The sequence below is a fragment of the Thermobia domestica genome, chromosome 5 (assembly GCF_964235325.1).
Source record: "Thermobia domestica chromosome 5, izTheDome1.hap1.1, whole genome shotgun sequence".
Lineage (NCBI taxonomy): Eukaryota > Metazoa > Arthropoda > Insecta > Zygentoma > Lepismatidae > Thermobia > Thermobia domestica.
Genome location: NC_137458.1, coordinates 269,376,769 through 269,400,491, shown reverse-complemented (window position 1 = coordinate 269,400,491; position 23,723 = coordinate 269,376,769). Strand labels below are relative to the sequence as shown.

At 35.4% G+C, this 23,723-nt stretch overlaps 1 protein-coding gene across 1 annotated transcript; it reads right to left on the bottom strand.

Moving 5' to 3' along the window:
• Window positions 1-1,473: 1,473 nt before the first annotated feature.
• Window positions 1,474-19,824, bottom strand: LOC145686601 (uncharacterized). Its single transcript, XM_081760057.1, has 2 exons — window positions 19,669-19,824; window positions 1,474-2,057 (listed from the first exon to the last, which is right to left on the bottom strand). The coding sequence occupies exons 1-2, from the start codon at window positions 19,675-19,677 to the stop codon at window positions 1,707-1,709; spliced, it is 360 nt and encodes a 119-aa protein (XP_081616183.1). The 5' UTR covers window positions 19,678-19,824; the 3' UTR covers window positions 1,474-1,706.
• Between the last annotated feature and the right edge of the window lie 3,899 nt (window positions 19,825-23,723).

Here is a 23,723-nt window from a genome sequence, read left to right as displayed (position 1 = left end):
AGGGTGAATTCACCCTCTTTTATATAAACTTCATCCCCCAGTAATAAATAGGTTACCCTGAAACAGCTGATGGGTTAGGTAATGCTCTCAACGTTAAGCTGAATTCCCTCTTTTGTCTCTGGTGAATATCAATCCCAAGGAATAAATAGGAAATAATCAGGAAACGACAATGAACATATATGCCTAACTACATATAAATGGGAGAGTTCCATGGAAAGTTATATTTAAATTATCTTGTGATGGAGTGAATTAACTCTTTCTTCTTCAAGAAATTTGAGCCACAAACAAAGCACTAAAAGGAAATACATCCTAAGTTTCTTGAAAATCGGATAATTTTTAGTAAAGCAATTGATTTAAGACACAGATGTACCTATCCCCCTGCTTCTCAATAATTTAAACATCAAACATAGAAGTTAATGTGTAACAGTTGAGTTCCATAAAAATCTGAAATGTTTTATGAAGGATATCATGAGAATTTATTTTTTGGAAAATTGAGGGGAGGAGGAGGAGTATATTCATCTTTTGTTCTTGACTGATCCCAACCCAAAGCAATGAAGATGATTGAGAAGCTCCTTTATCTCTTCCCTTTCCGAAAAAAATGGATCACATTGCATCGAGTTCAATAATGCTTACAAAAGCTAGAATCAGGGTTGCCAACCGTCTCGATTCTGTCGGGACTGTACCGATTTCTGACTTATTTGTCCCGCGTCCCAACCGGACACTCGTCGTGATGCATATTGTCCTGATTTATCCATTTTCAAAGTTAATTAATATTTTACTGGGCCATTTTTACAAAGGAATAACTTATTCTGTTACACACATAGTATTATGTATAGAATCAATATAACAAATTGTATATAGTTTTCTCTCTAAACTTTGTTTATATTAAATAAATTGCAATTGTTTTGGTTTCAATTTGTTGCATATATTGCTTATACAGTGGGTGGGAAAATAAAAAAAATAAGGTACCACATTCTACAGGTTCGTGTTATTCAGCTGGTTATTTAAATTGTTTTCAACGATTCGCCGTACTTGTATAGTCATCTCCAGAGGGGGATAGGAAGGGAACTCCAACACCTATGGTCCTGTCCCTATTTTTTCTTCAGAAAAGTTGGCAGCCCTGGCTAGAATAGAAAATTTCTTTGTTGTCACATAATTAAAAGGTGCAAGTTTCGAACTTAGGGACTGGCTTTAATTTTTCAAATGTTATTACCTTCTCTCTTATCAACCCAAAACAATAGCACACACTCCTAACCCTGGACGAAAGCATATGTAAGTTTAATTAAATCAGAATAAATGCCATGTAAGTTGTCGTTGAACAGACAAGGAAATACATAGACAGACAAGCATAAACACAATTGTACGTCGGGTCGACAGGTCAATCCGGCTTACCGTCGCTTCACATAACTTCTATACCTTACTATTAAATGGATACAGAAGTATTCCAATTGGGGCATATAATGAGACTGTGCATTGATGTGTATGAATTTTTATTTTTAATTAAGAGAACAAATAACAATATTTTTTGAATTTCATGACATTTCAAGCACATATTCAAAGCAAAATTCTGATCCATTCCATCAACAACTTCCTTAATACACACACGCAGTCTTAGTCCACTCTTAGCCAAGGAAATAACAGGGTTTCTGATATTTCTCTTTCTCCTCATATGATGGTGTTTAATGTGTGGCATCTATATTATTTCTTCAACCAATGACCTCTACGACAGGTAGCTGAGAGATGAACTCAGTGGCAACCACTGTAGGTACTCCATACGTTGTAGCTGGTTTAGGTGGAACATACACTGGTACTGGTGCTGGTGGTGGCGGAGCGTAGATTGGTACAGGTGGTGCATAAACTGGTGGTGGCGGTGGTGGAGGGGGAGGAGGAGGAGGAGGAGGAGGAGGAGGTGGTGGTGGTGGTGGTGGTGGTGCATAGACTGGAGGTGGTGGAGCATAGATTGGAAGTGGTGGTGGTGAATAGACCGTAGCTGGTGCTGACAGGAGCACAGGGACATCAGCTAATGTGACTGCTGCACATACAAGGAGCAGTAACAACTGGAAGAGACAAGAATAACATTACATGAATAATAAAATCATGTATAGACCTATTATACTAAAGCATTAATCATTAAATCATTGTAAATATTAAAACCTTTGTCATTTTGACTTTTACGCTGTGATAAGATTTCTACATATAATACACCATTAACTGTAGAATTGGAATACGTCAAATGTTTACCTATATTTTATTTTGTGCAGGAGCAGAATAGTTTAGCTTTAGTAGTTTCTTCATTTTGTTCTTTTGGTTCCAACAATCTCCAAGAAAACCTCCTACCTAGTGTTTGTGCACTACAAAAAACCGATTTATGAGAGTCACTAATATCTTGTATTATCATGTATAGTGTCATTTGTATTATGGCATATTGCAGAAACTTTGTGTAAATGCATATTTTAGTTTTTTTCTTTTTTTGTACATTTGTTTATTTGTTTGTTTTAAGTCTAGTAGCAACTTAAATTTCATCCACTTCCATACCAGCTAGAACTTTGAAACTTTGTACAGATACCTAAACTCGATATCAATGGTAAAATGATGGTATATTTTTGCGCTATCGATTTACCCTAAAATCATTCAAGTTCTCACAAATGTATTTAGATTCCGTACATGAAAAATTAAAGTCAACTAATTAATACGTTTTACTTTAATAGATGGTAGAGTAGATATTTTTCTTTTGGCTCAAGACCTTTATATTGTGAATTTATAGAAAAAGTTAGGAATTATTGTCTTACACAGATATTACGTTCTTAGTTAAGATATTCATGTTAAACAGTATTAAAGAATTTACTACAGGATATAGAATATGCATATAGTTAATATGTTTTAAAATAATTAATATGCATAATATAGTTAATATAGTTAATATGCATATAGTTAATATGTTTTAAAATAATTTAATAGTTTTAAAATAATTTTTAAGAAATAGTATTTTACAAAGTGCATCAAAGAGCTTATATCAGACGCTCACCCGGAAATTATTGTAGGTAAGGGAGATTTTTTTTGAATGGGGGTTAAATACCGTCTATGTACTATTGGACCGGTGTTATTCTACACCAGAAAAGAAAAGTGGTTGTTAAGTACTACTATCTATTTTCTCAGAAAAAGATTATATAACTACTGTGTAGATGTTTTGTATAAGAAAAGTAAGAGTTAGAGATAAAGAGGGAGGTAAGTATCTATATTTCTGTAATGAACACATATAGTTTCATTAAGAAAATATACAAACGTATGTCAAGTTACAAAAATTTTGGAGGGGAAGTCCGATCCAGTGAACCTCCCTGTATATGTGCCACTGATATCTATTCTATCTCTCTATCTATCTACCTATCTATCTACATATATATATATACAGGATGGTAGGTAACTCCACCGATAAACTTTGGGAGGTGATTCCTTATATGAAATGAAAGAAAAAAGTTCTTATAAACATAGGTCGAAAAACATCTCATTCCAGAGTTATGAACCGCCAAACATTCGAAAAACCATGTTTCGAAACGCCCAGCCTTAGAAACTATAGGACCTATAACAAGCGGTTTAAGGAATTAGACAGGAACTAGTACGCGAACTATCTAAATATCCATGTTTTACCATCCTCCGTTATCGGCGAAACGAACGTGTTATTAGTATTTAAAGGAGTATCCCTATACCTCAATTTCCTTTTTAAAGTTCGTTTCGCCGATAACGGAGGATGGTAAAACATGGGTATTTAGAGAGTTCGCATAGGCCTACTAATTCCTTTGTAATTCCTTAAACCGCTTGGTATCGGTCCTGTAGTTTCTGAGGCAGAGCGTTTCGAAACGTGAAGTTTCGAATTTTCGGCGGTTCATAACTCTGAAAGGAGACGATTCTCGCCCATGTTTATTAAAACTTTTTCCTTTAATTTCATATAAGGAATCACCTCCCAGTTTGTCGGTGGAGTTACCTACCACCCTATATATATATATATATATATATATATATATATATATATATATATATATCTTGATTCGATAAAACGATGAAATTGAACCAATAGCTTTGTGCTAGAAACCATTGAATCAAATGTTTGATCCAATTAAGAATATAGAAGGAGGCACAGTTGCTCAGTGGTGGAAGTGGTAGAACGCTTACCTCTGGTGCCTCGGATCCCTGGTTCAAACCTCGGCCAAGAGGTGTGCGGTGGACAACATCGTGTCCGTGGGTTTTCTCGGGATACTCCCATTTCCTTCCACATTCTCATTCCATCCCTCATCATTCACTTGCCCTAATCATTGTCTCCCTGAGATTAAAGGACATAATTGTGGGAGTTTAAACTGAAGTTTGATAATTTGATGATTTCAGTTTGATAACTTAGATCTAACCTTAGCAACCTCAACCGAATGCTTCTAGTTTTAGTCGCTTTTCTTAATTTTGCCAAACCAAAGATTATTTTATTTTTTCTAGTGCATTTTTATAAAAGCATTGTATCTTATTACTTTTTACTGTTGAACGACGATAGAAGAGAAGAAACCATATTGACTGTGAAAAAGATCGAATTCGAGATTTCAACAAACTTACACGTTTCATAGCCGTACATACCGAAAAAAGATATTTTTCTATAACTGTCCGTGCGTCCGTTCAAACTATTTCAAGTTCAAGTTATAATTAACTATATCAAAAATAAATTACACAGTATGTTACTTATTAATTAAATAATCCAGATTTACCATAAACAAAAGAATCATTGTATAAATTTAATAGAACTGTGTAAAAGAATAGAGTTATGTTATTTAAAACTTTATGTACTCCCTTTCAAGTCATCCTGTAACTCACTGATAATGAAAGCTTTAAATCAATTATAATTATTTTTTTCTATTTATGATAAGGAAGTATCAAATTTGACCAGCAAGACTAAAATGGTACTTTTTTAAAACACTTTTTGGTCGGCACCCTTCTCTTAACGTATACACAGTCCGTCACAAAAAAAAAAAAGTATCACTTTGAGAAAACATATTTTTAATATTAGTACTATCCTTGTTCTTCTAATAGTGCCCTGTTGCTAGAGATGAAACTTTTTCGCAACAATTTTGATATTTTGTAGCATTAATTATCACAATTTTCGCGTTTATGTCGCATTTATTTTTCTAAATATAGCACAAGTTTTTTTTTAAAAAAAATTATGGAACTTGTAAACAGTTTATTTTTGGTAGTATGGTGTGTATACTATACAAAAATGAGGATATATCTTGATTAGGTGCACATTCTAACTAATGTATTCACTGAAATATAGAAATTAATGTAAAAATTTAAACACTTCCTCTAACGTCATCCTTAGTTAAAGAATAACATGCATCAAAATATTAAAAATTCTTCTTTAAGAGGAGTTATTGCATTCTGTCCAAGTTCGCTATTGCCATTTAAATCCATGGTAATCTATTTTCGCTCTAATTCTCTTATCATGTGAGATATCGTTGTGCTCTTTTTTTTTGTTAGATAGATTAAATTGTATGTAACAGTTGTCTGTAGTTCTTTCCTCCAATAAGCATGGTAAAATAATTTTAATTAATAAAAGTATTAATAAAATATCGAATTGACAGCTTGTCTATCAATTACTCTTCAACAGAGAAACAAATTGTTGAGTAAAAGAAAAAGTAAAAACAGGGATTTGTAGATTGTACCTTTTGCTAAACGTTCCTGAAATCAAAATCTATTTTGAATGCATATTAGCAAAACTATTACGTAAAAAAGAAAATGGTACGTAAAAAAAAATCTAGCCAGCATAGGCGGCGTTTGCTGCAAGCATAGACCCACCCACTTTCTGACGTCAGCGCGGAGTGATACTATTCCTTGCAGTCTGCCTCACTCAACTTCTTGGAGGCGCGAAATACGAGTTCAGTTCGTTCGAAATCGGCTGCTTGCTTATGTCACGTTCGGGAATCCTTTCCTCTGTTGGTAGGTTTGTAATCTCCGAATTCCAGGGCGAACGCATAGTGTGTTTTTGTTTTGCTTCCGCACTGTGTGCAGCTTTGAAGAAAGTAATCGTTAGGAAAATGCCATCTCAGAAAAGGAAGAAGAGCGGCCTTTATCTTTCTGCAAGAAGGAAGAAAAATCGAGGCAAAAATTTAGCTGCCTGTAGGGAACGAACAAAGTTAAATGTCATTTGTAAATTTTGAAACTATTGACAAAATTTTCTTCTTAATTTTTCATTCATTACTTGGGTAGATTTTTAAGTAAATTTTTAGATAAGTTGTTAGTTTAAGATTTTGATTTGTAATTTAGTGCACCGAATACCCTAAATGTTGATGGCTTTTCTATCAACTGGACGTCTTCAGCATAAAAATTCTGTCTTTCTTTTATCAAGTATATCACTGTTATGTTTATCACTCATCAGTAAAGACTATAAGTATTTTGATACTTTGCCTATGCGAAAGAAGAAGTAAAGAGCTTGAAAGCAAATTGTAAAGTAGGCGGGGGTGGTGGCATAATTCACAATCAGTAGCGTACCGTACGTAGGAATTTATTTCGGGGGGGGTCCAAACTCAAAAGGAGGGTATTTTATATCAAAATTCCTAAAATTGCCCCTAAACTTAGGCTAAATTTATACAAAAGTCGAAATTTCAGGGGGATCCGGACCCCCAGGACCCACCCCCTGAGTACGTCCCTGTTCACAATCCTTATCAGAAGGGCATTCTTGTTTTATAAATATTCTCAGGGCCGGCGAGAGCGGTCGCGGGCCCCGAGGCTGAGCAATCCCGGGCCCCTTAAATGACTTTTTACGTACTTACCACTTTGGACGGAGGTAAACTAAAATGAACATTAAGACTTATTTTGAACTCTTTATTAGACCATTAATGCGTTTAATTTACATGTTAAACAGGATTGCTATATCTCCAAATAAGTGAATAATAAGAACTCTGAACCTAGCCTATGTTCACTGTTCGTTAAAAAAAAAAAAAAAAAAAAAAAAAAAAAAAAAAAAAAAACTAATTAATTCACTATTTATGATTTTGGTTAGACCCTATACTTGTTGGTTCTAAGATTTTTGAAGGCTTGAAAACTAAAATGAATAAAAAAATTATATATTTAAATACAATGGTACCAAAATATAGAAAAAAAGTAACTTATCTATTTGTAATAGCAAAAGTTCTCCCTAATGCTCAATCAAATGCTCAAAACAAACTAATTTGTGAAGGAAATACAAAAAAAAAGTATTAAATAGTTAATAAAAGTTGAGAAAGTAAATGTTCTCAACCATCCAACCTACCCTGTACTATGTATATCTTTGCACAAATTGTTGCTATAAATAATTATATAGAAGTAAGCTATGCAGTTAGTCTTCCTTAACTAGAGATATGAGGCATTAGGCCTAATTTAGTTACTTCAATGAAATATTGCTCAAATTAACTATAGTGTGATTAATAATGTGATATTAATAGTAATTGTCTGTATGAGAAATTTATTATATGTATTACTACTAGACAACTGTTACAGGTACAATTTATCCTTTTCTACGTATAGTTACAACAAAATTCCCTTTTTGGCCTTTTTCAGGGCGAATTCATCAATGAGAGCATCCAGTTTGGTACACTTGATAAGTTCTGTCTCCAATGCCAACAAGCCTTAGCTTGATAATCTGTCTTGACACATTGTAGGGAGTAAAACATTTTTTACTCTATTTAACGAAGAGAAAGAGCGCTCTGCACTAGCAACGGTAGCAAGGATTGTGGCGAATTTACGAAGGGCCACTGTCAGATTTGGAAATAAAGTTTCTAGATTCAAAGTTCTGATGTTATTTAGGAGATCCCATGGTGAAAGCGTTTTCTCACCAAAATTGGCCGAATATATCAATTTCAGGCTATGTAGTTCATCAGAAAGATCATCTCCTAAATCTTTTGGGTATCGCTGGACTAATGCAGCTGCTTGTTCTTGGATCTGGTCACCTGTCATTTCTTTGCAAGACCACAGTACACAAAAATTGTTACACAAAGAGCGCACTGATTGGAAGCGAACTGAGTAAAAATATACAACATTTAGTAATTCTTTATCCTCGGCCGCCGAGCCCCCTTTGGGGCCTCGGGTCTCAGGGCTCTGGACCCTCCTGCCCTCCCCTCTCGCCGGCCCTGAATATTCTCGGTTCTGTGGCAAAGTAGCAACCGAAATCACTGAGGGAAAATCAAAGGAAAAACACTTTACTGACTAGAAAATCAGGTGGTCTAATGAAGGTTACGAGAAATTCAGAAAGCTGGAGTCATTATCCTTTCTAGGACCTCACAAATAGGCTATAATTTTGAGTTCATTTTGTTGGTGTGCTGCAGATACATTCTTGGTATTGTCTCACCTATTACTGCTATTTGACTTCGGTTTCTCTTCCCGAACATCATTTCAGAAACCGAGCTAGTATTTAGTCAACGGACATTGCTAATATTAAATGATAAGTTACAGTACCATGCCAGTGATAATAGAGTTACCCTGGCAACAAATACTAAAAACTTTTTTTTTTTTTTTTTTTTTTTTTTTGCGAATACCACGCATCTAACATTACACGTGCCTGCAACTATTTATTTCTTTTCTTTTCTTTCTTTCTTCTTTTTGTTTGTTTGTTTTTCATGAATGTCTCACTTTACTTGTACGTATCGTAAGGTGAGGTTACTAGCGCAAAAAAAAAAAAAAGTCTTGCACATAAAGTGATGTAGAAAGTAAACGGAACTTAAAAAATGAAGACAACTAACGATGTACATTATGTGATGATGAGTGTTCTGCCCGAAAGTAGATCTTTAACCCGAATATCTCTTGGCAAGGTAAGCCCATGGTGGTTTGCCATTATCTTCTATGGGATTATGATGACGTCCAAAGGACGAGATCTATAGTTTAACGTGAGACACGAGCCACTTGTGTCCCACAGAGAATTGAACCCAAGCACTGATTAGAATGTGACGAGCGTAACCACTCATTCCACCAGGGTCACTGTATAGTATGTAATTGACTTGTATTTTGCATATTTTTAGTATTATATATTTTACTATGAAACATGCTAATATAAGGCAGAGGTAATATTATCAATGATTATAATTCTGCTAGAGTAAAGCAGAAATATCAGGGCAGCAACAGTCCCTACTGGCGAAACTTTCCATTTCTCTCTGAAAAACCATATTTGCCCATCTCCTGTTAATGATGATAAGTAATCATATTCCATATAATACAATTTTCACAAATGAGAATGAAAGTTCAATTAGCTTCAAATCATAATAGGCCAAAATTGTAATAATGGGTATAATGATAAATAACAACGTATGGAGATTAGAAGTTTGCCCCAGAAACTCCCTGATTTGACATCCGTTTCACCGTTCCAGGTTTCTAGGGGTGGCCACTGATTTATCAATGAAGACTGTAATACTCAGGGATGGGCACGAGCGAGTTTTCTTTGAAACTCGACTAAACTTGAAACAGATATCTTTGAGGTCAACTCGAAAACTCGGCTCGAAAAATTTCTTCCAACTCGACTCGAATTTGGGTCAAGTTTCGAGTCGAGTCGAGCCAAAACGAGCCAATTTGAGCTAAACCCTGTGTAGTTCCAAGTACTCTCTTCAAATATCCTACATAGACAGTATAATTATCAATGATGATGATGATGATTATACTACTACTACTACTACTACTACTACTACTACTACTACTACTACTACTACTACTAATTATTATTATTATTATTATTAACATTGTGTATAACCATGAAAGGTCGGCGGTTTGGACTGAAATACTTAAAACTAGTTGACTGTCGATCTCGGTATTCGAGGAGTCTTCAGGAGGGAAGGACATCGGTTACGAGGTTCTGGGTTTGAGTTCCGGGCTTGAGCCAAAAGTTGTTAAAACTCATAGAGCGTCGGCCAAACATGTTCATAGCTGCTCGGCCCGAGTTTAGGGTTGTCAACGGCTCGATGATTAGCATTAGATTTTTTGAAAAAGAAATCATGCAATTTGGGTGGACTTCAGCCTGAAAGTCTCAAACTCCGTAAATCTTCCACTAATTACGGTTGGGATGATATTCTTGGGTATAAGGAATAACCCAGGCAAATCAGTTCACGGGGATTTTTTTCTGTTCCTGAGTTGGCATTTATGTGGGACATATGCTGAACTATTAGAATGTAGTCCCTGTGCCGCTACCAGAAAATATTTGGTCTAGGAATTAATTCGTGCGGGTGGACAAGAGATGGCGCAACGAACGGAGCGTCCCACAGTTCCGTGTATCCACACATGTGTTGCAAACCCCTGTCATCGCGTATCGTTCGTAGTATAGGGCAGTGGATTAAAGCGTCAACAACACCAGTTTGTAGTTAAGTGAACATGGCGCAACTTGTGCCTGATAAAGTGTTTTTGCGGGGTGTCCTGCTGCATTACTTTAACATGCAGAAAAGTGCGACTGAAAGTCATCGTATTTTGGTGGAAGTGTATGGTGACCATGCTCTAGCTGAGCGAACGTGTCAGAAGTGGTTTGCATGGTTTAGAAGTGGTGATTTCGGCTTGGCAGACCAAGAGCGAGCTGGATAGCCAAAAAAATTTCAAGACGAAGAATTGACAGCATTGCTCGAGCAGGATTCGTGTCAAACGCAGGAACAACTTGCAGCAGCATTAGGCGTTGATCAAACAACAGTCTCCAAACGCTTGAAAGCCATGGGAATGATTCAAAAGATGTCACATTGGGTTCCACATGAATTGAAAGACAGAGACGTTGAAAGACGAAAAACCATTTGCGAATTGCTGCTTCAACGACAGAGCAGAAAGGGGTTTCTGCATCGAATTATTACGGGTGAAGAGAAGTGGATCCATTACGAGAACCCTAAACGAAAAAAGGCCTGGGTGAAACCAGGTGAACCAGGTCCATCACAACCAAAACGAGATATTCACTGTGCAAAGGTTATGCTGTGCATATGGTGGGATATGAAAGGTGTGGTGTACTATGAGCTGCTGCAACCGGGTGAAACTATGAATGGAGAACGTTATCGACGACAATTAATGCGTTTGAAGCATGCTCTGGCCAGAACACGACCAGAATGGGAGAACAGACATGACAAACTTATTGTTCAACATGATAACGCTCGCCCACATGTCGCAAAACCGGTCAAAACCTATTTAGAAAATGTCGGATGGGAAGTTTTACCCCGCCCGCCGTATTCACCAGACGTTGCTCCTTCGGACTACTACTTGTTCGATTGCATGAACAACGATTTGATTGTACAGCGGTTTACTTCTTCAGAAGATATCGAAACATGGGTCTCTGACTGGATCGCTTCCAAGGATGAGGACTTCTTTAGCCACGGAATCCGTACATTGCCTGACAGATGGGCGAAAGTGGTGGCTAGCGATGGACAATATTTTTCTTAAGGTATTTATGTATTTTGTGTTTGTACTACAGCTTCAATGTGTGCGTACCAACCGCACGAATTAATTCCTAGACCAAATACATAATTTTCTTCACAAATATTGGTAATTCATACTTAGTATCGATACCAGTACCCTCGTTCTAATATCAATAGTTGTAAACTGTATGCACTTTTGTGTAGAAAGTATAATGTATAAATACTAAAGGGAAAACATTGCACAGAAACGTTATATTCGTATGTTAACATACTTTTTTTTGTATGTTGTGCAAAGTGACCCCAACTATGGGGTTACTTTTCACCAAAGTTTATATTTCAGTAACTATGGTCATACTGAATGTTTACTAATGAACTTATACGAATGTTTTCCACACATATCTAGCTATAATATGTTTAAAATACAGTGTTCTAAATCATTACGTTTCTAAGTTGCATGCGATTTTCTTTAAAATTCCTTAAATCGTGTGCAAAGTAACCGTGTCTTACGGTACCTGCAAAAGAGAGAGGGGATGGGAAAAGGAACAGAATCGAAACGTAAGTTATTCAGTGTATGGATAATATGTAAATATAACCAATTTGAGCATGTGTCTTTTTTTTTCATCTTGTTGTTTACTATGTAGTGGACCCAATACAAAGTGTCTGTTTCTGTGATATGAGACTTTTTATTATATGCAAGTTCAGTATGTAAGCACTTTATTTAAAAATATACATATTTACTTACCCAATTTCGTTTTGATTTTCAGAAGACGACTATATGTACAGTGGCGTCACTAGGCCTTATTTGGGGGGTTAAAGCCCGGAAATTTCTTCCAAGCTCCCCTCCCAAATCTCACACTGAAAATACGTTATATACTGAGAAATTTATTTCAAAAGTAAGATTCTAACACGCCATCAGTAGACTTATGATATATTGGGTTGTCTTCTTTTTGCTTCAACAAACAGCAACGCGTTCTGTATAGAGTTCTCAATGTGAAGTTCAGACTTCGGCGAGCGACTACAGATACTTGTTGATGTGTTAGATTTAGCTGAGAAAAGCGATAGCTATTATGATTATGACGTAATCAGTGGCGTATTTAGGGGGATTTCTGGGCTTAACCTCCCCCCCTGAAATCTTACTATAATAAAATAACTGAAATATCTTGCAGAATTTTCACATTTCCAGGCAAAGCTCCCCCACCCGAAAGTTAGGAAAGCCCCTTCCGAAACAAAATCGTAAATACGCCACTGGACGTAATTATGCTTTTCTATCGTATTTCTCACTTGGAAATACTATGTGAACTGAACTTCTCATTCCTTTACTTCTTAGTTTCCGCAAGGTGAGGTCTCAACTATAAACTATCTCATGCGGCAAATTTTAGATGGATAACTTTTAAGAAATTTTATATGTTATTTATTATTGCCTATTTTTATCTTATTGTATTACTATTTCAGGCAGGTCAGAAGTCGAATATAAAAATAAGATTGCTGAGAAAGAAGTTTTTCATGAAGTATTTTTAAGAAAAATAACTATCAAGGAAAGAAGGAAATGAAGAAAGAAAAAAATTGCGTGATTATACGAGGGTCACTACGAAAGTTTTGAGATGTGAAATAACTTACATACTTAAAATCAATTTAACACTTACATTTTCTCGAAGTATTCACCATTACACTGTACACACTTTTGCATTCTCGAAAACCACTTTTGGAAGCAGTGTTGCCAGTCTTTTTCTTCAAATGTTGAAAGTTCATTCCCGTAAGCCACTACAGCTTCTTCAGGGCTGCAAAATCTCTTCCCACGCATGCGATCTTTGATCCTGGGGAATAGAAAAAAATCACACGGGGCCAGGTCAGGGCTATACGGTGGATGAGTCATAAGTTTGACCTCCGTAGATTCTAAAAACTGAATTGTGATGTTGGCCGTGTGTGCGGACGCGTTGTCATGATGAAGCAGGATCCCACGAAATCCAGTTCTTGGACGCCGTTCCCGAAGCTTCTGGAACACTTTTGTTAGGCAAACAGTGGTGTACCACTGAGCATTAACGGTCATTTGTTCTTCAAGTGGAACAGTTGCAACATGGCCAGATTTGGAAAAGAAAGTTGCGACCATCTTCTTTCCCACACTTTGCGGTCGCTTCACTTTTGTGGGTGAATTTTTGTCTGGAAAGATCCAAACTGTAGACTGGCGTTTATTTTCAGGGTCAATTGATAGATCCAAGTCTCATCACCAATAACAATGTCAGAGACGCGTCGAGAATTGCCTCCATCAAATCTTGCAAGCATTTCTTCACACCATTCCACACGCATGCGCTTCTTGTGTTCAGTCAAAGTGTGAGGCACCCAACGAGATGAAACCTTCCTGAGCCGAAGATGATCATGAAGAATTTTTGTTACTGCTGGCGATCCAGTGTTCACTGTAGATTCAATATTCTTGAAAGTTGTTCGAGGATTTTCTCGAATCATTTGTTCCACACCGGCAATGTTTTCATCTGACACAGCTGTTGCCGGACATCCAGCTCTCTCTTCATCTTTAACCCTTAAGTACTATGGACGAAAATAATCACGTAACTACTATGGAACGGTCTGTCAGACCGCATTGTTGTTTCACATTTTCTAAATAGTAGTTTTATTGCATATTTTTTTAAATGCTATCCTACATATCTTAGTTGCATATAGAAAAATAAAACATAGTAATTTCACGATGGAAAAAAAGCTTTATATTTTTAAAACAATGAGAAACAGAACATAGTCAAAATTTTAACAATGCTTTCATTGTTATTCTAGAATTGTAATTGTTGAAATATTCAATTTTTTTCTCCGTTACTATGTAGTCAAAATAACACTAATTTAAAGTAAAGTGTTCTTATAGATGCACTGAGTATAAAAAATACAGTAAAAACGGAGAAAAACATGGAATTTTAGCTTTGTAAAACTTACAAGAAAGTGCTGTTATAGTTGTAGTGTTACATTTTTTGTAGTGAAAAGGCAATGAATAAAACTTATTTTTAGTTCTTATACGATGTCGAAAGTAAAGAAAATACCTTTTGCCGGTAAAGAAAGTATCGCACTAACTTTTCTAATAGCATGCTATTTCTTGAGGTAGACACTTATATCATTTTTTCTGCACTGCAAGGAAATTGGCACCTCGGCCCACACCGCTGACACGAATATCTTTGCTTTCCGCTTACAACTCAAGTGGATAGAAGACTATGTTTTCCTCTTCAATTCCTTGTGCACGATGGTGGGAAACTCACTTTCAAAGCTTTAGTATGCTTTTGATGGAAAAACTCAGTTCTCGTGGCAGATGTCCAATGAACAATCTACGTTCTATGTGAGCCCTAATAAGTCCTTTTGTCAACGTTTTCATGAAATCAAGTCTTGTAATGACTGCAGACTTAGCATAGACTTGATGCAAGACATAGGCATTGACACAACACGCAACATCCACCAGCATAAAGAAAATTGTCAATGGCTATCGTCTTGTTCGACGACTTGATGTGTAATCTGTACATTTTTTGTTTAGAGAATCCATTGCGCCTTTATTCATGTTATAAAATATGATTATTTTAGGTCTTCCAGTCTCTGGGTCATTATTTGATGTGTGGTGCAAGCCGTGCCACAGGGTAAGACACAAAACTGCTAATAATCAGTAGATAACGAAAGACAACTGAACAGAAAAATACTCACGTAACTACTATAGTACGTCTGTGAGACCGCTCGACCCCTCCAGCGCCGCGCACAGGGGATCAATTACAACACGAACTTTACAATGCGTAACCATTTGCTAGACAGGAAGGTAGACGAAAAGATCCACTTGTAGTAGTGAGACTGTGGAAGATATAATGATACGAAAAGTTGCAGCGGTCTGAGAGACGGTCCATAGTACTTACGGGTTAAACGATGTCCGGCCTCTTCTGATTTCACCAAACCACCGAAAAATTGTAGCACGGGAAGGAGCAAGGTACCCAAATTCCCCCTGCAAACGGGCAAGGCTTTGTGTCTCGTTCAAACCACTTTTAAAATCGTAAAGGATCATTGCCCGAAAATAATCCCTTTCGAGCTCCATTCTAGACAGCCGAATACTGCTCACATCCAGTGTTGCCAGATATGAAGATTAAAAAATAGCGTGGTTGTGCTTCAAAAGTAGCGGATTTGAACTACTTGTAGCCCAAATATAAAAATAAATTCTATTGCAGCTATTTAGTTTTACTAATTTATATATATATATATATATACAGAGAGAGAGAGAGAGAGAGAGGACTGTTTTCTTTCTCTTGTCGAAAAGAGACTTTTTTTGGCGGAGCGACTCATTATTTTTGAATTTAGCGATGTAGCGACTTCAAATTTTGTTTTCAATTATATAAGTTATTTAAAGTAAATTTATATACAGTTTACTTTTATTTAGGTTATGTTAGGTTACATTTTGTACCATTAGGTCTGGTTAGACGAGATGGGGTAAATTTGCTTTATGGTTAGGTTAGGTTGGGATAGGATATGTATAATTTAGGTAGAGTAAGCATAAAATTTAATGCTAAGTATCACCGATATCTATTTTTCACTACATTACAGTCGTAATGGCATTGCACAATTCTCGATCAACAGGTATAAAAAATAAATTTAATGAACACAATCAGTTCATTCGGAATAAAAATTACACGCTGATGAGTGCTCAGTAATAAGCTTAGTCTAATTTATATTCATTTTTGTCTAACCCAGCAATATTTTATATATCATAAGATTAATTTATAATATAGTAAGTACAGAATTATTTATCTCTTACATTTTATCTAAAATTGTATAGCAGAAAACAATGTCTGTAGTTTCTTCATCTTCGTTTTCGGCTGGTTCTTTGTAATAGATTGACGAATTAAATCTGAGGATTTTTGCTGATGATGTGAAGTTATAACAGCGTATATTTCAGTTTTCAAACATCATTTTAACTAGGAGAATCGACGAAAGAAGTTCTAGCCCCATAGTACCATTCTGTCTCGGAGTTTTGTTTTTGTTACAGTTACTCTCGAAAACACTCTTTCAGCTGTCGTATTACTAATTGGCAAGCTGTATTTATACATAACCAGTGCAAATTTAGACAGGTATTTCAGAACGAAATCACCGGCACAATTCTTAATGGTTCTTGCTTTGCACCATAAATCTGCTCCATTTGTTGGTATGCCATCAGGAAAAATATTTTCCCAGTCCATTGTCAGCAGAGAACGCCACTGACTTTCTATCTCACCAATCTGAGATCCCTTAGATAATAATTCTAATGGTAGAGCGGAAAATGGCGGTCGTGTGTGAGACAAACAGATTTTAGGAGAAAAGTTACGAGTATTTGGTAGAATCTCCGTATTTTGGAGAATACGAATTAGTAGTTCCTCGCCATCGTTTATCAACTTATATAGCTCCATATAGGAATCACTAAGCAGAGCAGATCTGTGAAACCAGTTATACGTTTCTCTGATCAAATACTCTATAGTTTCAGATAATTCCTCTGATGCATGTGAATAGGATAAATGAAGAGAATGCAGATGCACATTATTAATATGATATTTGGGTTATCGTTTTTCATGCATATGCAAAGAGAATTATTATTACCGCACAGGTTAGATGCACCATCAGTTGTAATATCAAAGCATTGTTGAATACTGATATCAATATCAGACAAAAAAAAATATTTAACAGCATCATGCAGTCTGTAGTAGTAACTGTGACGAATTAATCCCAGGATTTGAGATTCTATTCGATTATCCTTTGACTTACAATATCTAATACACAAACATAAATGTTTCACAAGAAATATTGGTTTATTCGTCAATGACAAAATTAAAAAAAAAAAAAAAAAAAAAAAAACATGATCCTTAATTTTATATATCAAAACAAAAAAGTAGCGTATTTTGAAGATTTATAGCCCACAGATAATTACAGGTAGCCCAAAAAGTAGCGTGTCGCCCAATTCGAAATTTTTGTAGCGAGGGTACTTAAAAAATCGCCCAATCCGCTACTTGTAGCCCAATCTGGCAACACTGCTCACATCAACAAACAAGTGAAGGCGATACGGCCATGCCGATAAGCGAGGCGAGTTGAAACTTGCTTCGCTTCTTCGCTCTGGATACCACTACCGAACGCAATTGTTGGAATTCAAATACTGTGCCACAACAATGCGTATCTCAAACCTTTCGTAGTGACCCTCTTATCTGAATGAATCGATGAAGTACAAGAATGTGCATTTCCGCAACGATAAAAGTGAAACAAATAAACATGACTATGATAACAAAAATATGAAAGCGTAGAGCAGCAACAATATTCTCCTCCCCCCCTTCCCTCGCCCAAAAGCGAATTTCATTGTGTCCTTGATTGAAGATGATTCTAAAATACTAAACAGAGTTTTTGGGTTGTTGGGGAGTATGCCCCTCAAAAGATCTTCAGCCCCCCAAACAAAATATTTTAGTGACGCCACTGTATTAGCATTTTTTGCGTGTGAAGTATTGTGATATACGTTTCTGAAATTGCATAGGGCATATGCTTTCTTACAATGGGAGACTAAAAAACAAATCTTCAGGAAACGCAACATAGCAGTTTTCATTATGAAGTCCCTTCATCTTTTTGACAAACTGAAAGGTCTCCTCCACAGCTGGAAGCCGTGTCAATGGACTGTGGAGTACGGGAATAATTTTACTATCTGTCCGGCAGGTATCAAAAGTCTGCGCGCGCGTTTCTAAGAAGAACCTGTGTTCATACGTTGTGAGTGTGTGTGTGTGTATTTGTGTGTGTGTGGTATGTCGCTTATTCATATCTCTAGCGCTGTTGCAGAGTACAGGGTAGTTTCGAAGTCGACTACAATGCAACTTCATTGTCATTCAAGCATCGCGGAAGTATTGCAGTAAACTGTCCCAGAAGTATAGGATTCATCGTTTATGCTGAGATCAGTGTCTGTAGGGATGTCAGGAAGATTCACTATGATTGTTTTCAAGCAGTGAAAAGTTTTAAAGACAGTGAAAAGTTTTAAAGAAAACTTATAACCGAAATTTACACGTTTTATTGATGAGAACTATTTTGGGCGGAATTTCAAGGTTACCATATCTGATGTGAAAGAATTGTCTAAAGGAAAAAAATAATTCGACAAGAAAGTTAACGTTCTGTACGAAATCTGCAAGAAGAACAGTAAGAAATTTGTAGTATCTTTTGTGTGAATACGTCACCTATGAGAATGTGGTAGAATTTTTCTAACAAATGACAAAACAAGAGGAAAATATTTAAGTACCGATAACGATATTTAATGCAAAGTGGAAACACTACAGGACGAGTTCGACTGACAGACGAATGGCCACACCTACACTACCCTTCTCCCCGCTCCCAGAACACTGAAATCTGACATGCTCGAGAAGTAGTGAGGGCTCTTAAGATTGTTCTCCTGTCAGTAAGAATCAATCATATTATACTTGGAAAAGAATCTCTCGGCATCAACACTCGAGACTGGCAACTATATTGAAAGTAACGAACTGACAGCAAAAGACCTGGGGTTAACTTTTAAACTGTTTAACAATGATACAAGGTCAACTTCCTTATCCCTAATGTCGAGAACTTCAACTTTACTTTTAAATTCACGGTAAGCAACCAACAACAGATCATGAACATTTTCATCACAAAAAACAGTCAACGGTTTAAACGACAGGTCAGTTTTGTTGATATCTAAATCTTTACGAAGTGAAGCAGTTTCTGGATCAAATAAACTCGCAGAACTTTCTCGTAAATGCAACGTTTTCTAAAATTAAATAATATTGGAAATACTCTTTTTAGTTATTATTAGCAATAATCAACAAGAATTCATCTTTTTCGTTTTTATTCGCATTTATCGCAAGTAAAGCCAAATTTCGCAAAAAAAAAAAAAGTTCGCTATAATATAAACGTGATTTCTGACTCTGAAACGAAAGATTTGAGGTTTCTTTGAGGAGGAGAAACATATACCCATTTTTTCAGTTTCGCACATATCGCATTAAGAAAATACCTACTGCTCTCTACCTACTGCTTATGTGTTGCTACTGTAGTACACCTACTATGAACATTAAAAGAAAATCCTAAGCTTTATACATTAAGTGTCTTTACTATCCACAAATTAAATGCAATGCATCTCAGGATTGATCTCAGCGATGTTATTTTTTTGTGTTTGCTGTAGTTTACACCAGAATTGTCATATCCATTATTTTAAATAAGACTTGCTTAATTGTGGAAACAAATTTGTGTGATTTAGACGAACTGAATAAATGCAATTTAATGTACTTTAAGTGAGAAAACTGTTACTTACAGACTTCATGATCAATGTTGTTTCTCTGCAATAGAATATACAAAACTATAAAACGTTTAGTAAATTTTGAGTTTATATACTCTTCAAGATCGTTATTTAACACGTTAGTTAAAAACAACATATACCCAGGTATTTCATATTATGTTAAAGATAAGACCAACAGCAAAAGACATTAGCTCACTTCGAATATCTGTTTTCGAATGAAAATAACTATTTGTTTTTAAAAAAACCTTGATAAGGATCAAGATCTTCTGGCAGACATATATTTCCTTTAAGTACGTTTAAAAGACCGCTGTGTACAAGAGTTGATGTTATGGGATGTGACATTAGTAGCTAATATAACAAACCAAATACCCTTCGATCATTACTGGCGTCTAGAATACCAGCGGTAAAATTGTTATTTACACAGAAGTATATTAGAAAAAACCTTTTTTAACTGCAACTAAGGTTAAATTTGAAAATAAAGTAAACCCTAGAACAAGTAAGTGGGTCAAGAAGGAATATACAGATGTTATATACTGATTTTGTTAATTTATATATATATATATATATATATATATATATATATATATATATATATATATATATATATATATATATATATATATATATATATATATATAAACATAATACGATTATTAAATTCATAGGGAAATCAGAGACAAAATCCTTGTGTAAATTATTAGATGCAAAAAGAGACAAGCATACAGTTGAATGAAAGCAAACCTTCACAGTAATGCGAATATTCACAATAAATGCATGGTATAGGTTCAATCATCAATGGGTATATCATACCTAGGATAAAACCCTAATAGTAACCTATATTTCACTTTCAGCAATAGACTTCGTCTCATATAACCTCAGTACTGCCTATACAGTTAAACTCAATTAAATTAAATCCAGTACTATACAGTTGTTTATTTCCTTCCTTTGAATCAGAATTGTTCAATGCTTCCTAACGGATAAGGCAACACATAGCAGCATTTAGCAGCATTCGGTATTTAATAGTACCGAAATTGAAATTTTACAATTTCTCATTTATTATCCAATACTTTTTTGCTTTGGCTGTCATACTAAAAACAGAATATAAGGTCCATTATCTTAACAAATAGGGTAAATTATTACTACAATACATTTTGTATCAAATTGATCTAATGCTTTACTACCGTTTCACATCTCCGTGTTTAATTGACATTTTATAACACGAACTCCCTAGTGGGAGCTACGATACTCATCTTTGCTATGTGTCGTCTCGGGTTGGATCACCAAACAAGTTGGGTTCAAAGTCCCCTGTTTCGCATAGTTCGCGTCTCAATTTCTATTCTATTTCTTATACAAGTTCATAAGGTCATAATGCATTACATAAGCATATATCCAGTGCCGTAACATAGATTAAGCTTATTCATGAGCTCTCAGCAGCGCATGTGATCTTTGTTCGAGAAACCTAATCGTGGTTCATAACATTTAAATTTTACATTGATTGAAAATTACTTGCAAAACATGGACATACATATTATTTAAGTATATAAGTAATTCAAAATATCTGTATCTATTTTCTCTCTTTCTCGCAAAAACAAATGATTCTTAACTTCCTAGTTTTCTTTTGTATTAATTTTCATAGTTTTGCTGCAACATGAAGGATTGAATAGTCAATTATTTTTTTTTCGCTGTACGACTTTCGATAAATTTTGGATCCATTTTTACCCTATCTTAGCTAGTGAAAATTAACACAAATACGTCATTTTAAGCACTATAATAAACACTACTCATGTATTTGGTGTCTCTGAAACAGTTTGAAATAACAATTGTCACAAATGGCACTTAATCATTTAAGTCTTTTGGAAATATCTATATGATGAGACATGTGATACGCCAGCCCATTTTCGAAGTAAAGTCTTTAGAAAAAGTTAAATTTTCCATTTCTTGTAACTTTGTTCCTTCATTCATTCGAAATACGTTATACCATGATCATAGTATTTAACGCTAAGATACAATTGATGCCCAGTGCACCGTCCATGCCATTTGAGTTATTAGAGATCTCCAAAATGTTGATGTTAGTGATACTGCATTGTCCGTTGTTACACTGAATAATTTATGTGGTATTGTAGTTTTGCTTAATATCCAAATTAGAAATATGTAATAACTTACGCAGTGCAAATTGGGAAAATATAACTATATGTTGTCTTAGCAACGTTGCTTGTTTGTCAAATGGTATTGTAGAGTATCTAGAAGAATTTCCAGCTCAATATTTCACACAACATAGTACAAAATTTTAGCATTTTTATTATATCTATATCTATCTATCTATCTATCTATCTATCTATCTATCTATCTATCTATCTATCTATCTATCTATCTATCTATCTATCTATCTATCTATCTATCTATCTATCTATCTATCTATCTATCTCTATCTATCTATCTATCTATCTATCTATCTATATATATATATATATATATATATATATATATATATATATAGATAGATAGATAGATATAGATATAGATATAATAAAAATGCTCTATATATCTGGACGCGGATCCAAGGGGAGAGCTATAGGGATTATAGCTCTCTCTTGACGCTCAAGTATACACTGTATAAAATTGGCTTCAGTTCTGCTTTCTTTACACTGGATAAAGCGGCAAACTATGGTTCAGCCCCTCGTTTGATGATATTCTAGATTCGCGGCTATAGATAGATAGATAGATAGATAGATAGATAGATAGATAGATAGATAGATAGATAGATAGATAGATAGATAGATAGATAGATAGATAGATAGATAGATAGATAGATATAGATATAGATATATAGATATAGATATAGATAGATAGATATAGAGATAGATAGAGAGAGAGAGAGAGAGAGAGAGAGAGAGAGAAAGAAGGCTATATACATCAGCAGTGGATTTTCTTTCAGGAGAGGCTTCAGGAACGAGCAAGAAACATTTGTGTTGTACGTGCAATCCGAAAAAATGATCACAAATTTATTTCGGGAGGGGTCTGAGCCCGATAGTCACACCCTAAATAAGCCACTCTACATCAGTCAACCGTTCCCATTTTTTCTAACACAGCAACGAAACAAATTTTGCGTAAAGGCAATTTTAATAGCTATCAATATTCGAGATTTTCGAGACTGATCAAAGTCTCGTCTCGATTTATAGAGGTCTATCTCGGCCTCCCTCTGGGTCTTGTCTCGGGTTATAGAAGTCCGTCTCTTTCTCGGTACCATCTCTAAAGTGTAATATCAAATTTTCATGCTGTATGAGTAATTTCTCTGTTAAACAATTATGGTTTTATTGTGAAAGTGTACAAATGTATGGTGAGTTCGGAAGTGTGGGGGTTCTGGACCCTGTGTCCCCCTCTTGGATGCACCCCTGCATAAGTGTTCCAATAGCAAAAGACGAGACATCACTTTCGCGATACCTTTTTGCGGCGACACAATCTCAACTTTAATGTCGTAGGAACATTATTGAGAAGAGGGCCGCGGTAGCTAAATGGTAGAGAGTTCACCCCTGGTGCATGGGGTTCTTGGTTCGATCACAACTTATGCAAGTAAAATTTGTGTTAGACAAACACTGTGTGAGGATTTTCTCGAGATTCTCACTTTCGTCCCATTTTCTTCAATCCACCATTTCATTCATTTCTCATCATCACCATCTCCTTTAGCCTAGACGGCATAACCGTGGACCTAAAACTTAAAGATTTCTTTACATTTTCAATTCACTGATGGAAAGAGAAATTTTGATATAATCCAAGAAGAATAAAATATTTTACTATAAAGATGAAGCTTGGGATGTTGATTGTTAACAATTTGCAGAAGATATGATTTGGTGAAGAACTTTCATATCCTGTGATGAACCTTTAAATGTCATACGCGTATAATAAGATAGAAAGTAAGTATTACAACAATAGGAACATTATATTTATGGCTTAAAGTATTAGTTTTTCAGTCGCAAATCCTAACTATAGCTAAGCTGGCTCGAATCTCACACAAGGGTTGGACGTTATATGTTATTATTTGACCATTTCTTACATACAATCCGTATTTATTT